Consider the following 17,072-nt stretch of genomic DNA (forward strand, 5'->3'; position numbering starts at 1 on the left):
CTAGACGTTACTGGAGGCTAACAAACTCACTCATTTCACACCTCACACAAGGCTATCCACTTGACTCTTGGCCTCTTAACCAACTATACCCCTCTAATGCAAAGGCTGATAGCTAAGGACTCAAACACTATCCTAGAAGGCAAGAAAACGTTGGGGTCCTGTTGACGTGTATTTTGTACACTATCAAACACAGAATAAAATACCTAAAGGTACCTTATCCTCTCTTGAGTAAAGCCTCTGATTGCTGAAGATATCGCGAAAAAGGATCAATCAGGATGACTCCAAGGTTCTTGTATGTAGGGTCTCTACGTGTGGATAAGCTCTTTGTGGTATGATGTGATTTGCTGGAATCACAAGGGGACTTACACTTGATGCCTGAAGTTCTGATTTGCTTTGAATATTGCTGGACACAGGATTTTACTAGCTTAGATTTGAAAAAAGGAAAAAAGATGAGGGCGAGGAAAGGATCTAATCCTAACACTAAGAATGTAAGAGCAATGAATGATCTTTGATGAAATTCTAACTAAGTCTTGTTTTGACATCATAGGAACATCTCCACAAGGTTAGTGCGATCTTCGAAGGAAAGTTTTATGATGTTCAAATCATCACTGCAGGCATAGACACCATCAGGTTGATGCATATCGATGAAGAAGCGACAATTGAAGTTAAGCTTAAGCTGAATGATTCCCGTTGATTACGCAAGGCAAGTCTGCAATCAACAAACTGCTAGTAGTATGGATGTACGAATTTCACCATCAATCAAGCATATTTCTTCCACTCATCTAATAACATGAAATCAAATATGAGAAGTATAAAGACCATGCAAATTGTCGAATCGACCCATAAATTTCACCATTTCTTCAATGAAGTTACAAGTCTTTTACAACAACATCTTGGCAACAATCTTTGCCTTCTCTCTCTACTCTACTCTAATTGCTATTCCATCTTATTACTTATCTATCTCTTATCTATCTAATGCTTCCAACTATTTTCTAACTCCTAATTTATTGCTAATTGCCTTCACAAAATGAAATGCCAGGGCTTATATAGTGCCCTCAATACAATTCGATGGCTTAGATCAATTCGAGATCAATGGCCAAGATTTTACAATGAAAACCCTAATTAGGGTTTGTTACAACCATTACATAACATTTAATGCTTGACCAATGATAAAATTGTATTGCTTGGACACATGTCCTCTCTAGAAAATTCCACCAATGGATAGCTGGGGTAGGTACATCGGAGTTTGTGCCTCCTTCCATGAGTTAGGTACATTGAATCTGAACATGTTGAGGTGGACCACACTGACTGGAGGAGTGATGATTGGGATGCCACCTCATCTAACACTTGTAACTTGGTAGATATCCAACTTGATGTTGTTGAGAAGCTATCTTTAATTAACTCTTCTGAAATTATCTGCTCCTTCAACGAACCCTTTGCTCTAACTTCTTGTGTCCTTGATGTGCAGGACGATTGTTGTACCTCGCCTTGGAATACTGGATTGGAAGAGGTCACCCTTATCTTGATGATGCTGGATCGAAGAAGGTCGTCCTTGTCGATGCTAGGTTGGAGGAGGTCGCCCTTGTCAATGCTAGGCTGGATCGAAGAAGGTTGTCCTTGTCCTTGCTTGATCGTCCTTGTGCTGGCTTGATTTTCCTTGATGAGAGCCTTCCGACTTGTAGATCCTTCGAGTTTGGGAGTCACCATCTTGATACCTACACAACATTTCAAAATTAGTAATATATCTTGAAATCTAAAAATTAAACTTTAAAAGGAAGATTCAAGATTTTAATTAGGAAATTTCATGATAAATCTTGAGTTATCATTTCCTAATTTAGGATTTTCAAAGCAAAATTTAAATCTTCAAAAATGGTGCCAAGGTGATTACGCCATACCTTCACTTGGGAATTGATTCTAAAAAAAGATGCCAAAAATAGGAGAATTCGCTAGGCAAAATGTAGATCAAGACTCCCTTTAGCAAAATGCGCCCCCTTTAGCTTGGAAAAGAACTCCATCTTCCACTAGCTTCTTCAAGATCTGGAAATTTGCCTTCAAATGTCTTCAAAAATCTGGAAATTATCCTCCAATCTAGCAAGAAATACGCTTCTCCAATGGCCTTCAAGATGAATTTCGCCTTCCTTAGTCTCCACATTTTGTAGAAACTTGCTCCACTCTAGCTAGATTTCGCACTTCTTCTTTGCCCTTCCAAATCGCATTTGAAATGATGAGTGAATGATGGATTAAAATGTTTCAAAATACCCTTCTTATATAGGCGCTCATCTCTTTAATTGCCCATAGGCCGACTTAGAAAATAAGGCAAATAATAAACAAAACTTAAATAAAAAGGAGGCCGACTTTTTAAAAAAAAACAAAACATTAAAATAGTATCCCCAAGCGCTCTCCCTTTTTATTTAATTTAATAATTAATTAATTTAAATGCCTTTGTAGTTAATAATTTCGATTTTTAAAAGGCTAAATTAATTAATTAAATACCTTATGCGCTATTTTTAAATGCCAATCTAATTTTTTAAAATATCTCAAGGTTTCATCGAAATTGGCATTTAATGTGTCATAGATGATATTGGCGCCTAGGCATGGCAAGATAATGGACATCAACAAGATCGCTCTGGTCCCTGGGAGAGGGATAGGAGCGCCCTTACACTTTAGCCTTGCAATTCTTGTTTTTCACGTTCAACACTTCATCCTGGACGTCCAAAATGGCAGTTTACTTGAAACCTTGAGTTTGATCTATTCAATTTTTGGAACGAATGCTCCTTAGAACCATTTTCGCCCTGGTCCCTGGGAGAGGGACAGGAGCGATTTTGCATTTATAAGCTCACTTGTGTTTTGCTAGCTTCGAAAATTATCTTCAACGGATCGATTGCGTCTTCCTTCATGCCTTTGATGTCTCAATTTGTCCAAACAAGGTCAGGAATGACTCCACTAAGCTTTTTCGCTCTGGACCCTTGGTGAGGGACATGAGCGATTCGCCTTGGACCCTTGGAGAGGGACAGGAGCGCTTTTCGCTCTGGAACCTCACTGAAGGTCAGGAGCGAAATTTGACTTTTCGAACTCTCTATCAGGACAAGTATAAGTGACATTTCCTTCTATGTTTCTTCTTTCTTATACTTTAAGTTATATTCCATATATACTTTCAGGATGTTTGAGAGTGGTTTCAGACCTCCAGGAGTTATATTGCAAAATCTATTTTTTTGAGGTTTTTCAGTTTCCAGACTTAGTCAAATTTCAGGATCAGGACATTCCAGACTTAGCCAAATTTCAGGATCAGGACATCACTCAAGCTGGACTCGCTATCCTATTGATCACCTGTGCGACACTCAAAATGCAAAGGCTAACTAACAAAACCCTAAAAACCCAAAAACAAACCCTAAAAAGCAAAAAAAACATGGGTCCCCATTGGCAATGGGGCAATGTGTGAAAACGTCACAACAGGTCCCCATTTGCAATGGGGCAATGTGTGAATACCTCACAACACCACCATTGCATTCGTTCATCACACCTTCATTCATTTTTTCCATTATGAGTCTACTCGCAATCAGAATTTTAAAACCCGATTGCTGTTATGTCTTCACATGAGTTTTTCCGCTTTTTCATACTTGTAGTATACCTTTCAAGATCTGAAATTGGTGAAAAGCCATACTTTTAAAGTATCTTGTTTATAAATCACTCCTTTGAGAGCTTTAGGGCAAGGGTTTGGATTTTTCCCATTTAAAGAGGATAATATGTCTTCTTCTGCAGATCGTGATGTTGCTTTGACACTTCTGGATTTTCATCGCAGTGTTACAAATTCCCGTTCAATGATCAATTTGCCGGCATCATCTTCCCACAAGAAGATGAAGTACAAGTATGACAAATATCAGAACGAGATTTCTCCTTCGCAAGTTTCTTTTTCATTGGAGGAGATTAAAGATACAAAAATCAGACTTGTGGATATGTCAGATTTCCTTAAAAGGGTTGAAAAACCTAAATATCACAATATGCAGCGTTTGTTGGACAGTCACATTCATCTTGTTTCTTCTTTCCTAGTGGCTGCCCTAGAGCCAGAATTTGTTCTTGTGCTGCTAATTTTGATCGGGAAACCAGAACTATTAGAGATGATGATGGAGACGTTGTTATCTGCCTAGACGCTGAAACCATTGAGAAGATTTTCAAAGTACCCACAACTCCTGTTTATGTGGAAATCTCAAAAGAAAGTGCAGTAGAGTACTTTGTACAAAGGGAGAAGGAATGCAAGCGTCATATTAATAAATGGATTCATGAACCCCGGACTTGTCTCACCCGGTGAGCCAAGTTGTATCGCTGTGACTTCAAGGGAGAAATTGGTGACACAATTACTCTCTTAAGTAGGATCATGGGTTTGGAGGATTCCAATATCTTCGAACCATGGATGTATCAATTCATTGTGCTCATTAGGCAATCCCAACACATCTTTTGGGGTGAGATTGTTAGTGATGCTTTGTGTGAACAGCTTGCCAAAGTTCCTACCACTTTGTCCTTCTACATGAATTCATACCTGGTATATATAGCAGCATCACTCAGACATTTCCCTGGTCTTTTTAGCAAGGGTGATCGCTCGTTTGTGCCTGTGTGGTAATATTATGATCAGCTGCCATTGAGACCTAGCAGACTTCATTACAAAAGAGTCCAAGATGCTTTCTTTGGTCACTACATGTGTTTATTTGATAAAACACTGAAGAATAGAAGAGTGTCAGATGCTGCATGGGAAAGAGTGAATGAATACGGTTGTTTATTCCTTCAATTTCCAACTTTTACCTATATGAGAGTTGGATGCTACAACGGGTAGCCATATATGCTTCCAAGATACCCAATCGACAAGATCATCCTTATGGAGTTGGGAAGACAAATCATGGCAGTTCATGCACAACAATCAATTCGACACAAAGCTGGAATGGGGATGTCATCAAGTAACCCATTACAGATTGGTTGATATTCCCTCATGACGTCTAGAAAAGCTAAAGCCATGGAGACTGAAATGCAGGAAATCAAGCTCAAAATGCTACTGTAGTTAAAATAAGGCTACAAAGGTTTAGGAAGGACATGGAAGCTTGAAGGCAACTGTGCGGAGAGACCAAAGTAAGTTCAATGATACATGAGGGAATATGGAGAGTAAGCAGGAGAGAGAAGTCTCAGCTGGAGAGAGGAAAAAGGTAGATGAATTGTGCAAGCAAAAGGCAACAATTACATGTTTTAGCTAGTAAGAGGTCTTTGAATTATTAATGAACATAAACTTGTCACTGCAACAAATTTGGATCCATACATTTGGAGAACACAGTTCTACTACTGAGAGGGGGGGTGAATCAGTAGTAGATGCAATGCTTTTTAACTTTAATGCTAAACTCGAATGCAATTAAAGTTTTTAAATTTCAAAACTGAAATCTGATTGAGAATGTAACTGAAACATGAAAGCAAATCAACCACACAAGAGACAAAGCACAATATTTTACGTGGAAACCTTGGATGGGAAAAGCATGGTGAGAAATGCTGCTAAGATCTACCGTCCTAATCCAGCTTCACAATGAATCTTGATTATAAAATCTTCAAGTGCACCAACCCATCAAACTCCCTGTCTGAGAGCACCAACTCTCATAAACAAAACTTTATCAACCTGAGCACCAACTTAGAATTCTTTTGTCATCAACCAAATGTGTATTTCAAATGTTTGATATATTTGACTTTATACTTAACTTGTCAGAAATACAATTCAGAACATTTCATGTCTGAATGGAATGATAAAAGCCAAATACAAAAATAACTATCATCACCTTTCAGGTGTATCGTTCAGTCCCAAACACTTCAAAACAGCCCGCAAATAAACCTTATGAACTGTATATTATCAACAGCACTTTTCCAATTTGCTTTAATGTCAAATGCACTCAGACTCGCATTCAAAATTCTCCCAACATTACTGCTCAGTCTTCTTTACCATGTGTGCATATTATAACAATTAAATCACAGAAATAATTCATACTATTTGGAAAATGATTCTGCCTTTACACAGCACGGACTTATCTTCATGATTCAACTTGATATGTTCATATTCATTACACAAACCACACACATGTCTATGCATTATATTTAATACCAATGGCTGAAGAAGAGTTTAAACCTTTGAGTAACTTCTTAGTTAGAACGGCCTTCAACCAACTTTTAACACAGCATGGACTTATCTTCTGCTTAACATGTCTATGCGTTATATTCAACCAACTTTTAACACAGCACGGACTTTTAACATGTCTATGCATTATATTTAGTACCAATGGCTGATTCTGCCTTTACACAGCACGGACTTATCTTCACCATTCAACTTGATATGTTCATATTCATTACACAAACCACACACATGTCTATGCATTATATTTAGTACCAATGGCTGTAGAAGAGTTTAAACCTTTGAGTAACTTCTTAGTTAGAACTGCCATCAACCAACTTTTAATCGGTTCAGTTAGAACTGCCTTCAACCACTCTTAATTGGCAAATAAAGTTTGTAATCATAAAACTATGAGACAAAATTTAGCGAAGAAATATTTAGTTCGCTGATTAAAAAAACACTGACTAGTCTTATAAAGCAGTTACAAATTGGTAAATAATAAACATTTATATGAACCTGTTGGTGTTTCCAACTGATGGTTCCAAAATCCTCTATGAGAAGCCAACCTCAATGTTTAAGGCCTTGGATAAGTGGACCAATTGATAGAATAATAACTAGGGATAAGGGACTAGTTATTTTCTCTACACTTTAGGCTTTGTTGGACCTAGGTGAGTATCCCTTTGACAGTACTCTTCTAATCTTAATCCCTTTTAGTACTGCAACAGATATACTCTCAACACATAAAGTAAATCAAAAAAATCTTTAAATTCACTGGATGTGGCTTTTATCCTTAACATATATATTCTGACTCATTGTGAGAGTTGATTTATTCTACTATCTAAAAAACTTAAATTCATGAAACAAAAACTGAATTTAAAGATTGATGAATTTTCTTGATTTCTAGTGCCACAGTTAGCAACATAATTCTATGACCAGTGCCTTGTCCATTGGGCTAGATGAACCATTATTACAATATAAGATATGCAAGCTTTGCAACATCTTCTGCTTTATACAACTAACATCTGATATTAATCATAGCTTGAATAAATTTCCCAATTGTTACTCAACAAGATTTGTTCTCTACAAAATCCCTTTGAATGAATAAAGCATTTTAATCTCCTACTTTAGAAGAAGCTTGTACTCAGATAAATTCAACAATACAGTGCAGAAGTAAAATAAAATATCCTTGTTATATTAATTTTGAACAAGATTTAGGAGCACAAATGAAGAGAACAACTTGGAAATCATTGAAATTTTTTTCAAGATGTTTTTATAACTGCAAAGTACTTTCACTTATCCATTTGCAAAGACACTGTAAAATAGGACATGAAATTGATAATAGTACTATATTGCAAAACCTAGGGACTTTCTGAGTGCAGATTCACTCTTGGTGAAAAAGCTTATACAATGCTTGAATAAATCTTCTAATTTGAACCTAGAGACTCGACACAAGGCCTTGAATATCCTTTTATAGAAAAAACAAGGATGCAACAAGCTTCGGGCCTTTTACAATTCTAAAAAGTGTTAGGTGACCGCCTGATAGAATAAGACAAACAACTTTTTAAATTTCTTGACAGAGACAAACATTCTCCTTCTTTTCTCTGCAGGTGGTAGCTGTTGTAGATGATCTGGGATAATTTTGCAGACCTATTAAATGCACATGGATAGAGTGCAGCTTACCATATTTTTACAAGAGATATGCATTAAATAGAGAAGACGAAAGTCAATGTTCTCATGAAAATGTCATGAATGAGTCATCTTATTAAAATATAATATCCTTTTTCAACTTTACATGTCAAGGAAGCAATAAAATACAAAATTTCAAAAAAGGCGGGAATTTCAAAAATGCAAAAAGAGAGAGAAAAAGGAATTAGAAGGCTCCCAATCCATCTTGCTTGTAGCCTTGAAGTCGTCTGATGTGTTGCTGGTAGTCGTCATCGTCTATCTCTGTTCTAGCTACCTCTATCTTTGTCATTCCATTGTCAAACCTTGACAGTGCATCCATGTAAGACTCCATCTTCTTCAGGATCTGCTTCTCATCTGCAAAGATGTCAACCAGCATTGGATCCAATGTAGCCCTAATCTCTGTCTTCCAATTTGACTTTGGCTTCAGTATCCTTCTCCCTTCAAGACTACTCTTTTCTCTGTCAAATAAAGCTGGCATATGACATGTAGCCAGGCACTGAAAGCTCCTAAGCTTATACTTTATCTTCTGTGTGTACATCCTGTGGATGATGAGAACTTGTTTCATCACTTCAAACCTTGACCTGAACTGTACCATGATATCATGCAGATGGGAGGAAGAGGTCTAATTAGAGCAATCTCCAATACTGCAATTGTCTTACTCATATGAGATAAGAGCAAGCAAGGAACTTCTGCCATCTCAAATGCTTTTCAAAAAACCCTAAGAGATCTGTATGTTTATCCCATGCAGCATCTGCATGATCCAAAATTGCATTGAACTTGGACTTAAGCAATGGTTGAGTCATCTCTATTACTGCCTTCTTCTCCATCCTTGAAACATCCATCTTCAGCATGTCAATCTCATTATTCATTCTTGAAATATCTAGCTTAGCTTGAGCTAGGTCTCTTCTCAATCCCATTCCTTCCTCAGATGAATATTCTGGCAGGGCAGGAGGCTTGTATGTCGGTCCTGAATACAATTGCTCCTCTAGTGACTTGACCCTACTCCTTAGGGTATGACCATGCAAGTGGCGAATCTTGCCACTTGCATGGTCATACCTATGGTCTCAGTAGTAGAAGTATCGGCCACCCTTTAGATAATTAGGCTTCCAAACAATTGATCCATCTCATGACTCAATGTGGGCCTCCTTATGACTGGATGTAAGCACCAGATAACCAATTGATCTAAATGGTCATCAAAAATTGCACTAGAGAGCAATTTGTTCCTCTATTCTGGATCAATGGTCTCCAAATCAATGTCATGCCTTCTTCTCAAGGCATCAAATGCAATTGCAGAGGAGATATCCCACCCCTCAAGGAGAAGTACACCACTCTTCTTCACAACTTGTCTCCCCATTTCAGGAGTCATAATAGCTAATTGTTCCTTAGCAACCCTCAGAAGTTCATCCTTCATCCTTAGTCTTTCATCTTCCCTCAAGCTATCGAGCTTGATACCTTTTCTTCTCTCCATTTCATCCACCATATTTCTTATCATGAACTGTTGAAACTCCTTTGTTTGAATAAAATCATCATCACTCATGAACTGCTCACAAGCATTGAGCCTTATATCTTCACTAAGATCCCCTCCTAGCTTGCAAGCATCAAGGGCTCATTCCTGAGAAGGATCCTGAATTGTAACACCCAACTTGGTGTCAAATCTTTGTGGAGGTAGAGGTGCCTCTCCCTGGAGCTCAAAGCCTTCATGTGATTGGAATGGAATATCTCTGCCCGAAGATAATGTATGCAAAGGAGTCACAACCCTAGGACTCTTTGGAACTTGGTATGGTTGCCCACTTGAAGAGGAAGATGCAACCATTGGTTTTTTTCATTGCACCTTTTGTAAGTAATCTTGGTGGTGGAAGGGGTTCTTGGGATGGTGGTGCTGATGTCTCAACAGTAGCAAAAGTGGATGGTGGTTCATCAGAAGCAGGTGGGGGAGATGATGGAGGGGAAGCATGACCAATTGGGGAACCAATAGATTGGGGAGATCTGGGCTCCTCTTCCACTTGTTGGATTTGGGGCTCAACCACCAACCTTGGCCTCTCATGAGGCAAAGGAATTCTATCCACATTTGGATATGCAGTGAAGATAGCCCTCATTCTTGCTTCTGGTATAAGCAACATCTCCCATGTAGGGAAGTATGAGTCATCTGCTGTTTTCTTCTTATGCTATTGATACTGTATCTTGTACCACCTCTCTTTTATCTTCAAAACATCATTATAATCTGCAGCATTCCTGATGAGATCCTCCTCATCCTCCCATTGATGTTGTTGAAGCTTGGCCTTCCCAAGCTCTTGAGTGAACCACTCAGAATCATAATACCTGTATTTAGCCTAGGGAAGGTTATATTTATTCAACATTGAATCTAGAATATCATAAGCCTTCCTATTTGTAAAGTGATATACTCCCGCAACAACTTGTGATGGGAGCAATGAGCCTTTCTTATGAGCTCCTCCAACTAAGGATTTCTCCTCTTCAACCAATTGATGCATAATTTCTAGGAAAGCAATCTTGTCTGGTACAGTGATAGGCAAGAGCCTAGGAGTAACAGGGCTACCACAAACCCTAATAATTGTATGGTCCTTAAAACTAGAACCATGACCCCCAATTATGAGTAATTCCTAATTCAAAGACAAGGTCTGTAGGCCTCATAAAGTTTTTAACTTCTTTGCTCAAGCCCCATCTCACCTCTCTTTGGAGAATACTCAACAATTTCCTAACAAAGTGATTCTCAAAGGTGAGGTAACTAGATTCCCTTAGATGCACGTCCCAGATATAAGTCCATTCAAGTCCATTCTTGGATTGGAAGTGATTCACCTCTTAAGACAGGACTAACATTAAGGTCAGGGTGCCACACCATAAGACTTGTATACAAGAAAATGTGCATTAATAGAGAATAATACCTGAAATTCGATGAGGGTTTCACCTTGAATTCACCGAGGGCTTTATGGAGACTGTCAGCCACCAAGCTAGCATAATCAAATGGTCTATTTATGTCTCTATCTTGGATATCCATACATATCACAAGCATCCAATTTGGGATCATGCTTCAAGCGTTAGCACCACATACTTGGCACAGAGCATAGTAAGTGTCTGTTAAGTAACCAACAAACAAACTAGTACTATAAGGAGCAACATCCTGAGGTCAATGGTCTTTCATCTCTTTTCAAGTTTGCAGGGCTAAAAGATGCAAGCTTTTCCCTATACAATCTTTCATTGTTCTTGTATTCTCTTTCCAGCTCCTCTGGGTTGATTGGCCAATCCAAATTAGGATTCAACATAAAGACTTCATCAATCACTTCCTTTGTAATTGCTACTAATTTGCCTCCCTCCTTAGCCACAACATCTTTCACATCCGGTCTGTAATTTTGAGCAATAGCTATGAGCAACTCAATATTCACATAGACATTTGGTACTACCAACCTAGCTAGGTTGTAATTCCATATATTTGATACTGGGACACGTTCCTTCTTCTTGTTGTAATCCCTTCTCCAAAGGCTAAATCCCCATGGTGGAATCAAGGCGTCCTTGCCTCCACTAGAATGATCAATTACAAACTCATCTGGCATAGTGCCTGGCATAGACCTTTTCTGTGTCTCTGTAGAACTTGGAAGTTGTGCAATTATTTCCTCTGAGAACTTCCTCTTACCCAGGCTAGAAGATTCGGCCATTCCTTTAGAATTAGGGGTTATGCAAATAAATACAGACATTGGTTAGGGTTTCAAAATAGGACTCAAAATGAGCCTCTCTGCAACTTTGGATAACCAAAACAACTTATGAAATTAGAGCTTACACAGAGAGCACAAGATTTGATAGGACAAATGCAACTGTAACTTGTGCAGAAAACCCTAGAGTATAAACCCTAGTAATGGCATAATTGAATTACAAAAGATATACAGAGCATTTTAGATCAAAGTAAATGCAAAATGAAATTGGAGTGAAGCATATATAATCAAAATTTTGAGCTGCAACGAGAATTTGAGCACATTTACTATGGGCACATATGCAGGTTTGATGGCGGGAACTAGCATTTGAATTTTGTATTTGAACATTGTGGCCCCAACAACAAAATCTTTGTCATGCGGCGACGATAGATACCTTTATTATTTTTTATTCGCCATTGTTTATTAGACCTTTTTGGAGCTACAGAGTTAAGTTCCTCGAGCATCTTCAACTAGCTGTGCAATCGCGTGAAGATTTGGACCGTAGATCTCCTAAAAAGCAATCACTTGTTATTATGACTAGAAGGGAGGTAGATTGGACCCACGCCTTCACCATGCTACGTGGCCTCGGTTATGTCATACATTCATTGGTCCAGGTGTGCACTGTCATCTTCGGTGGGGCCTATATGCCACGTCTGCGGGTGGGTTTGTAGAGTTAGATTGAGTGAGCAACTTCGACTAATTGCGCAACTGCGTGATGATCTAAGCCGTTAGATACAAGAGATATGAACACCCAATACTATAGCTATGAGGCAGACGGATCGGGCCCACAACTCCAATGTGCCACTTAATCTGAAATGTGTCTAAGGCTAATTAGTCCATGTGTGTAGAGTCAGACTTTAGCAGGGCCCATGTGCCATGTGTGCGGGTGGGGCTGCGGAGTTAAGCTGGATGAGCACTTTTGGCTAACTGCACAGTCTCGCAATGATCACAGCTGTTGATCTCAGGGGAGATGCATGACAAGACATAAAGGGCCTAAGGTCATGGTAACTGGCAGGCTAATGCGCGGGGCCGGTCACGACAATGATGAAATAGGCCTAAGTTGTAACTAATGTGACTGGGAACCGTCCATAGCAAGTCAACAATTGATTAGAACAAAAAGAGACAAAGATTTACAAGAAGCCCTAGGGTTTAGGGTTTAAGGGCTTAAGCCATGAGGATATAAACCAAACATTGAGCAGATTTAGGGCAAAATTTTCACATCCCAACAGAACCATTGAACCATTAAATATAATCACAAATTATCGCCAATGCTGAGTATTTATCTTGAAAAGCATTCTCTTGAGAAAACTTTCGGACAATAATACATGAAGGTTAATATCTGATCAAACAACGCAGTGCTATCACGATCCATTATGTGTAATCCAATATACCAGCAAGTAGAAATCAAACTGAGACTGATGCTGTAAGTATTGGTTCTGAGTGTCTGTCTTGAAACACAAGTTTAAATCTATAGCTGTGTCTGACATCAATGACAATGATTTGCTAACAACATTACCCACATTGGTCCATGTGATCAAAGAAAAATGCATTGTTTTCCTTGCCATTAGAGCCTAATTTTGCAATGAATGGGTGATCAGTGATCATAATATTTAATGCTTATGTGCATTATATTTCTTTCAATTGAGGAAACGAACCTAGCATGTTGTTTTCATTAAAGAATACTGGTATACTAAAGTTACCTATTTATTTATAAGAAACAATCTTTTTACAAGATCCTCTGCTTTCGAATCCTTGAAGATAATAATGTTAAAGATATGTTGTTTTGCATGTGCTTCTGTAGTTAGCGGCATTAATTCTTTTATTTTGATGCATATTCCATGTTTGTTCTTGGATTGCTATTGAATCCCATATGTAGAACTTAAATTCTTTATTTCTTTGTGCTTGCAGAGTGTTGACAATGAAGTAGTGTTGTGGGAGCCATCTAGCAAGGAACAAAGTACTAGTGATGTAAGTCTATATTGTTTTGTTGTTGTTATTGAGCGGTTCTTAAATGGTGCCTATAGATATATTAGTTGGATGTTTTCTTTGGAAATTTCTTATAGCTGTTTTGAACTCTTCCGTTTTCTTTCATAAGTGATTGATATTGGGATTGATGCTTTGAGGATTGACCCATAAATAGGGTGGATATTCCACTCATCTAATCAACATAAATATCAAATGTCTCAATCAATCCTTGACTAATTTACTTGTTCTTGAAACAAGCTTGCATAAAAACAGTCCTAAAAGTCCTAACATTGAAGTTGTTAAGAGCAAACAACAGTAAAGGGGAAATGGAATAGTCTTAAGAGAGTATGCTTAGCATGTAAAATGGAGAAAAACAGAAGAATTGACTGGAAGAAATCCAATGTTAGTGAAAATTCAAAAGGAGTGAGTTTTAACTTCCGCTTATCACTATCTCCTTTGGTGGTCACAAGATTTACTGCCTACAAGAGCCCTTCATTGGCACATTATACAATGAATTTATGCCCAATCACCTAAATGGCAATGCCTCTATTCCCTAGCATTATGAATTACAGTTCAACACTTATAAAACCACCTGACTCTTCCAAAATGCATAATTATAATCGCATGCAACTGAAAGGATTCCCATCTACATGTCATGGGGGTATTATGGTTTCATTAGTTACGAGAGAGCTTGGAAAAGAAGCTCAAATGTCTCGGAAGTCCAAGAGACAGGCCAAGGAAATCCAACTCCTCTTCTTAGCTGTGCTCTTAGCTTTTTTCTCTCATGCCTGATATGTTCCCCTGCAGTTGAAACTGCTGCCTGCACTTTTGTTAAGATACTGATTAGTATGGTTGCAGTCCAACTTGTCAGAGATTTGTGTTTTGAATGATTAGAATTCCCTTGGGCATCTGGATCACTGAGTGGATTCTGTTCGTGTCTTCCACTTTTGTGTGTTCCAGAACGTGATAAATGGTCATATAACTTAGAGAATCGGTCTTAAGTCTAGCTTATTAGGGATACTTAAAATAAGTGACTTAGTGAGGTAATAGTCTTTTAAACCAACATAACCAATCCATTCCGGATCAAGGATTGTCCTAAAAAAGTATAATTTAAGTCTTGTTTTGGTCAAATGCTCATAACAACACGATGAATATTCTTTAAGTAGAATATCAGTTGGAATGGTGTATAGCTGTACACCGATGCCCTAATAGTTAGCTTTGCTTTAGTGTGATTTATTTTCATTATCGTGCATTAAGTGATTGCAGTGGCGTGTGGTAATTCTTAATTTTTGACAAAATCTCTGACAAGCTTGTCTTTAATTCTTCATTGCCCTATTTGAAATGTGATGTTATATTTAGGTATCAAATTTCTTGATTATTTTCCTTTTTCTTTGTACTTTGAAGTGTTTATGATTACAAATTATTGATGCATTGGTTTGTATTTGTAATGAAGTCCATAAAAGCTAAATCTGTCATGTATGTTTCTTGTGCAAGTTCTGTAGTTTTATTATAAGTTTTGTATATCAATTCATGAAGCCGAAGTGGTGTTTGATGACTGACATTTTTATAAATATCGACTATCTCGTGATTATCTCCCTCATTATAAATATCCCAAATTTACTTTTGGTCCAGTTTACATCTTAATTGTATTTAAATTAGATTAACTGAGGAGTGTTTGCATGCCCTATTTTGGGGCGGTTGCTTGTGCATTGCCTTAACCAGTAAGCACACATCCTCATCTCTATAGATGTATTTAGTTTGTGCTAATGACAAGTGGATATCGTTGGTTTTGGTGACTTTATCCTTATCGTCCTCTGCGGTTCTCCATTTTCAGTGAAATTTCTGGATCAGTGTTCTTTGTTGCTTGATAATAAGGGTTATGTTATTGATGCTGCAAGTGCGAATCAATTTCATTGTGCTAAACTGTTGCAAAGCATGTGTTACACGCACTTAAGCTAAAGTTAGCATTATAACTGATGTGGCATTATCAATTGAAATAAACTTTGAGCAAGTAGTTATGCTATTATTTGTAAGATATGAATATGTGAAAGTATTTATGGTATTGTCAGTGCCAAATGTTTCAGGGATGTAGTGAAAATAACTATAATCTTGGATACTAATAAAAGGGTTGATTAACTTTGATGGATGCGCTTGTTCTCTCTTTCTCTCCCTGTAATGCTGTTAGCTCAGTTAGACTAGGGATATGATAATAGGATGACACAAGGTCATGTAGCAATGCCATTATGGAGAAAATAATTATAATTTGCAGGATATAAATTTTAATATAGAGTTAATATAATTGTCCATAGAAATAAGATGTGCCCAGATTATTGTGTTTGCAAAATTCATTGTGTCTAATGGCTTTGAAAATAAATATTTTAGTAGAAGCCTTTTTTGTGCACATGGCTATATGATGAAGTCAAATATATACAGGGTGAAGTTATTGACAGCCATATTCTTGCAGGTAAGCCCCAAATTAACTCAGTACACACACACTAATTCTAGAGATTCTAATTTGAAAGATTGGTTCCTTGGGCATTTAACTCTGGCTTTATGTTCACTATTCACCTTCTTGCACTACTCAGGCTGAAACTGGTGTGGTACTTCCAATGTTGACAACAGTAATGAAATTAGTGTACTGCTAGGTCGTTGGACCTATCAATGAGGCTTAGCTGTTCTATAGCCAATGAAAGGAGCAAACCATAAATATAGGCCTTTAGATGAAGATTATATCATTTGTATCAATCTGAATTTGATCAGTGCTTGGATTGGAGGCCCCTTTCTCTATGATGTTTTCAGTTATTCCTTCTAGATTTTTTAAACAATGCCAATAGAACCTCTTTGGACACATCTAAAAAGTTAAACTTTTCTATGTTCTTTGTGAGCTTATCAATTTCATTAACATGCATCAATGCCTTATGGAGCGGCTGCCATGTTGAACTTGGTAAGCCATGGAAGCTTAAAAAATAGACTCCACATCTTCTCCTATATATCCTGACTTAGCTAGTGGGATCCATGATAAGAATGTTGCTTTTCTCTAGCTCCACATCGTGGCCGCTACAAAGTTGTTGTGGAACAAGAGTTTTTGCAACAACATGATTGTTGTAGGATATATATAGCAACTGTGTAACTGTTGTGGAATAGATTTTGCAAAAAATGCAGGCCTTTTGTAGAGTGACTTCATCCTTTGCTGTCTTTACACAGTTTATTGTGTTTGGATCTATTCATAGACGTGTATCAACCTTGCCTTCCTTGTTATTGCACCTTTAGAAGCCTTCATTCAATCTCAACTATCAACTAAACAAGAAAAGAGGAACCATTTTATTTTTTCCTAGTTGTGATTGTAAATCGCCAAAATTTTGGGTGATGCAAGATACTGTGTTGCCCAAGGATGCTCCTACATGAAACCCTCCAATTGAATACAAGAACATGAGTTCCTTCTCATGAAACTTGATTGAAACCTTGTATGGTGTAGCCATAACAACCCAATTTAGTTGTCGATCCATGCTAAGATGAGGTGATGCACGAAGGAAAATCTGTAGACCATGTTTTGTCATTGATATGTGTGTTATTTTCTGTCAGCAGTATCT

General features: G+C 37.8%; 1 protein-coding gene across 1 annotated transcript in view; it reads left to right on the top strand.

Annotated features, from left to right (window-relative positions):
• LOC131050578 (polycomb group protein FIE1) overlaps positions 1-17,072 on the top strand; it is a 121,334-nt gene that overhangs the window by 71,618 nt on the left and 32,644 nt on the right. The window contains exon 9 of the mRNA XM_057984774.2: positions 13,426-13,485. Coding sequence (XP_057840757.2) covers positions 13,426-13,485 — 60 coding nt within the window. The remainder of the gene's footprint in view (positions 1-13,425; positions 13,486-17,072) is intronic.

This window comes from Cryptomeria japonica, chromosome 4 (genome assembly GCF_030272615.1).
Source record: "Cryptomeria japonica chromosome 4, Sugi_1.0, whole genome shotgun sequence".
In the NCBI taxonomy this organism is placed as follows: Eukaryota; Viridiplantae; Streptophyta; class Pinopsida; order Cupressales; family Cupressaceae; genus Cryptomeria; species Cryptomeria japonica.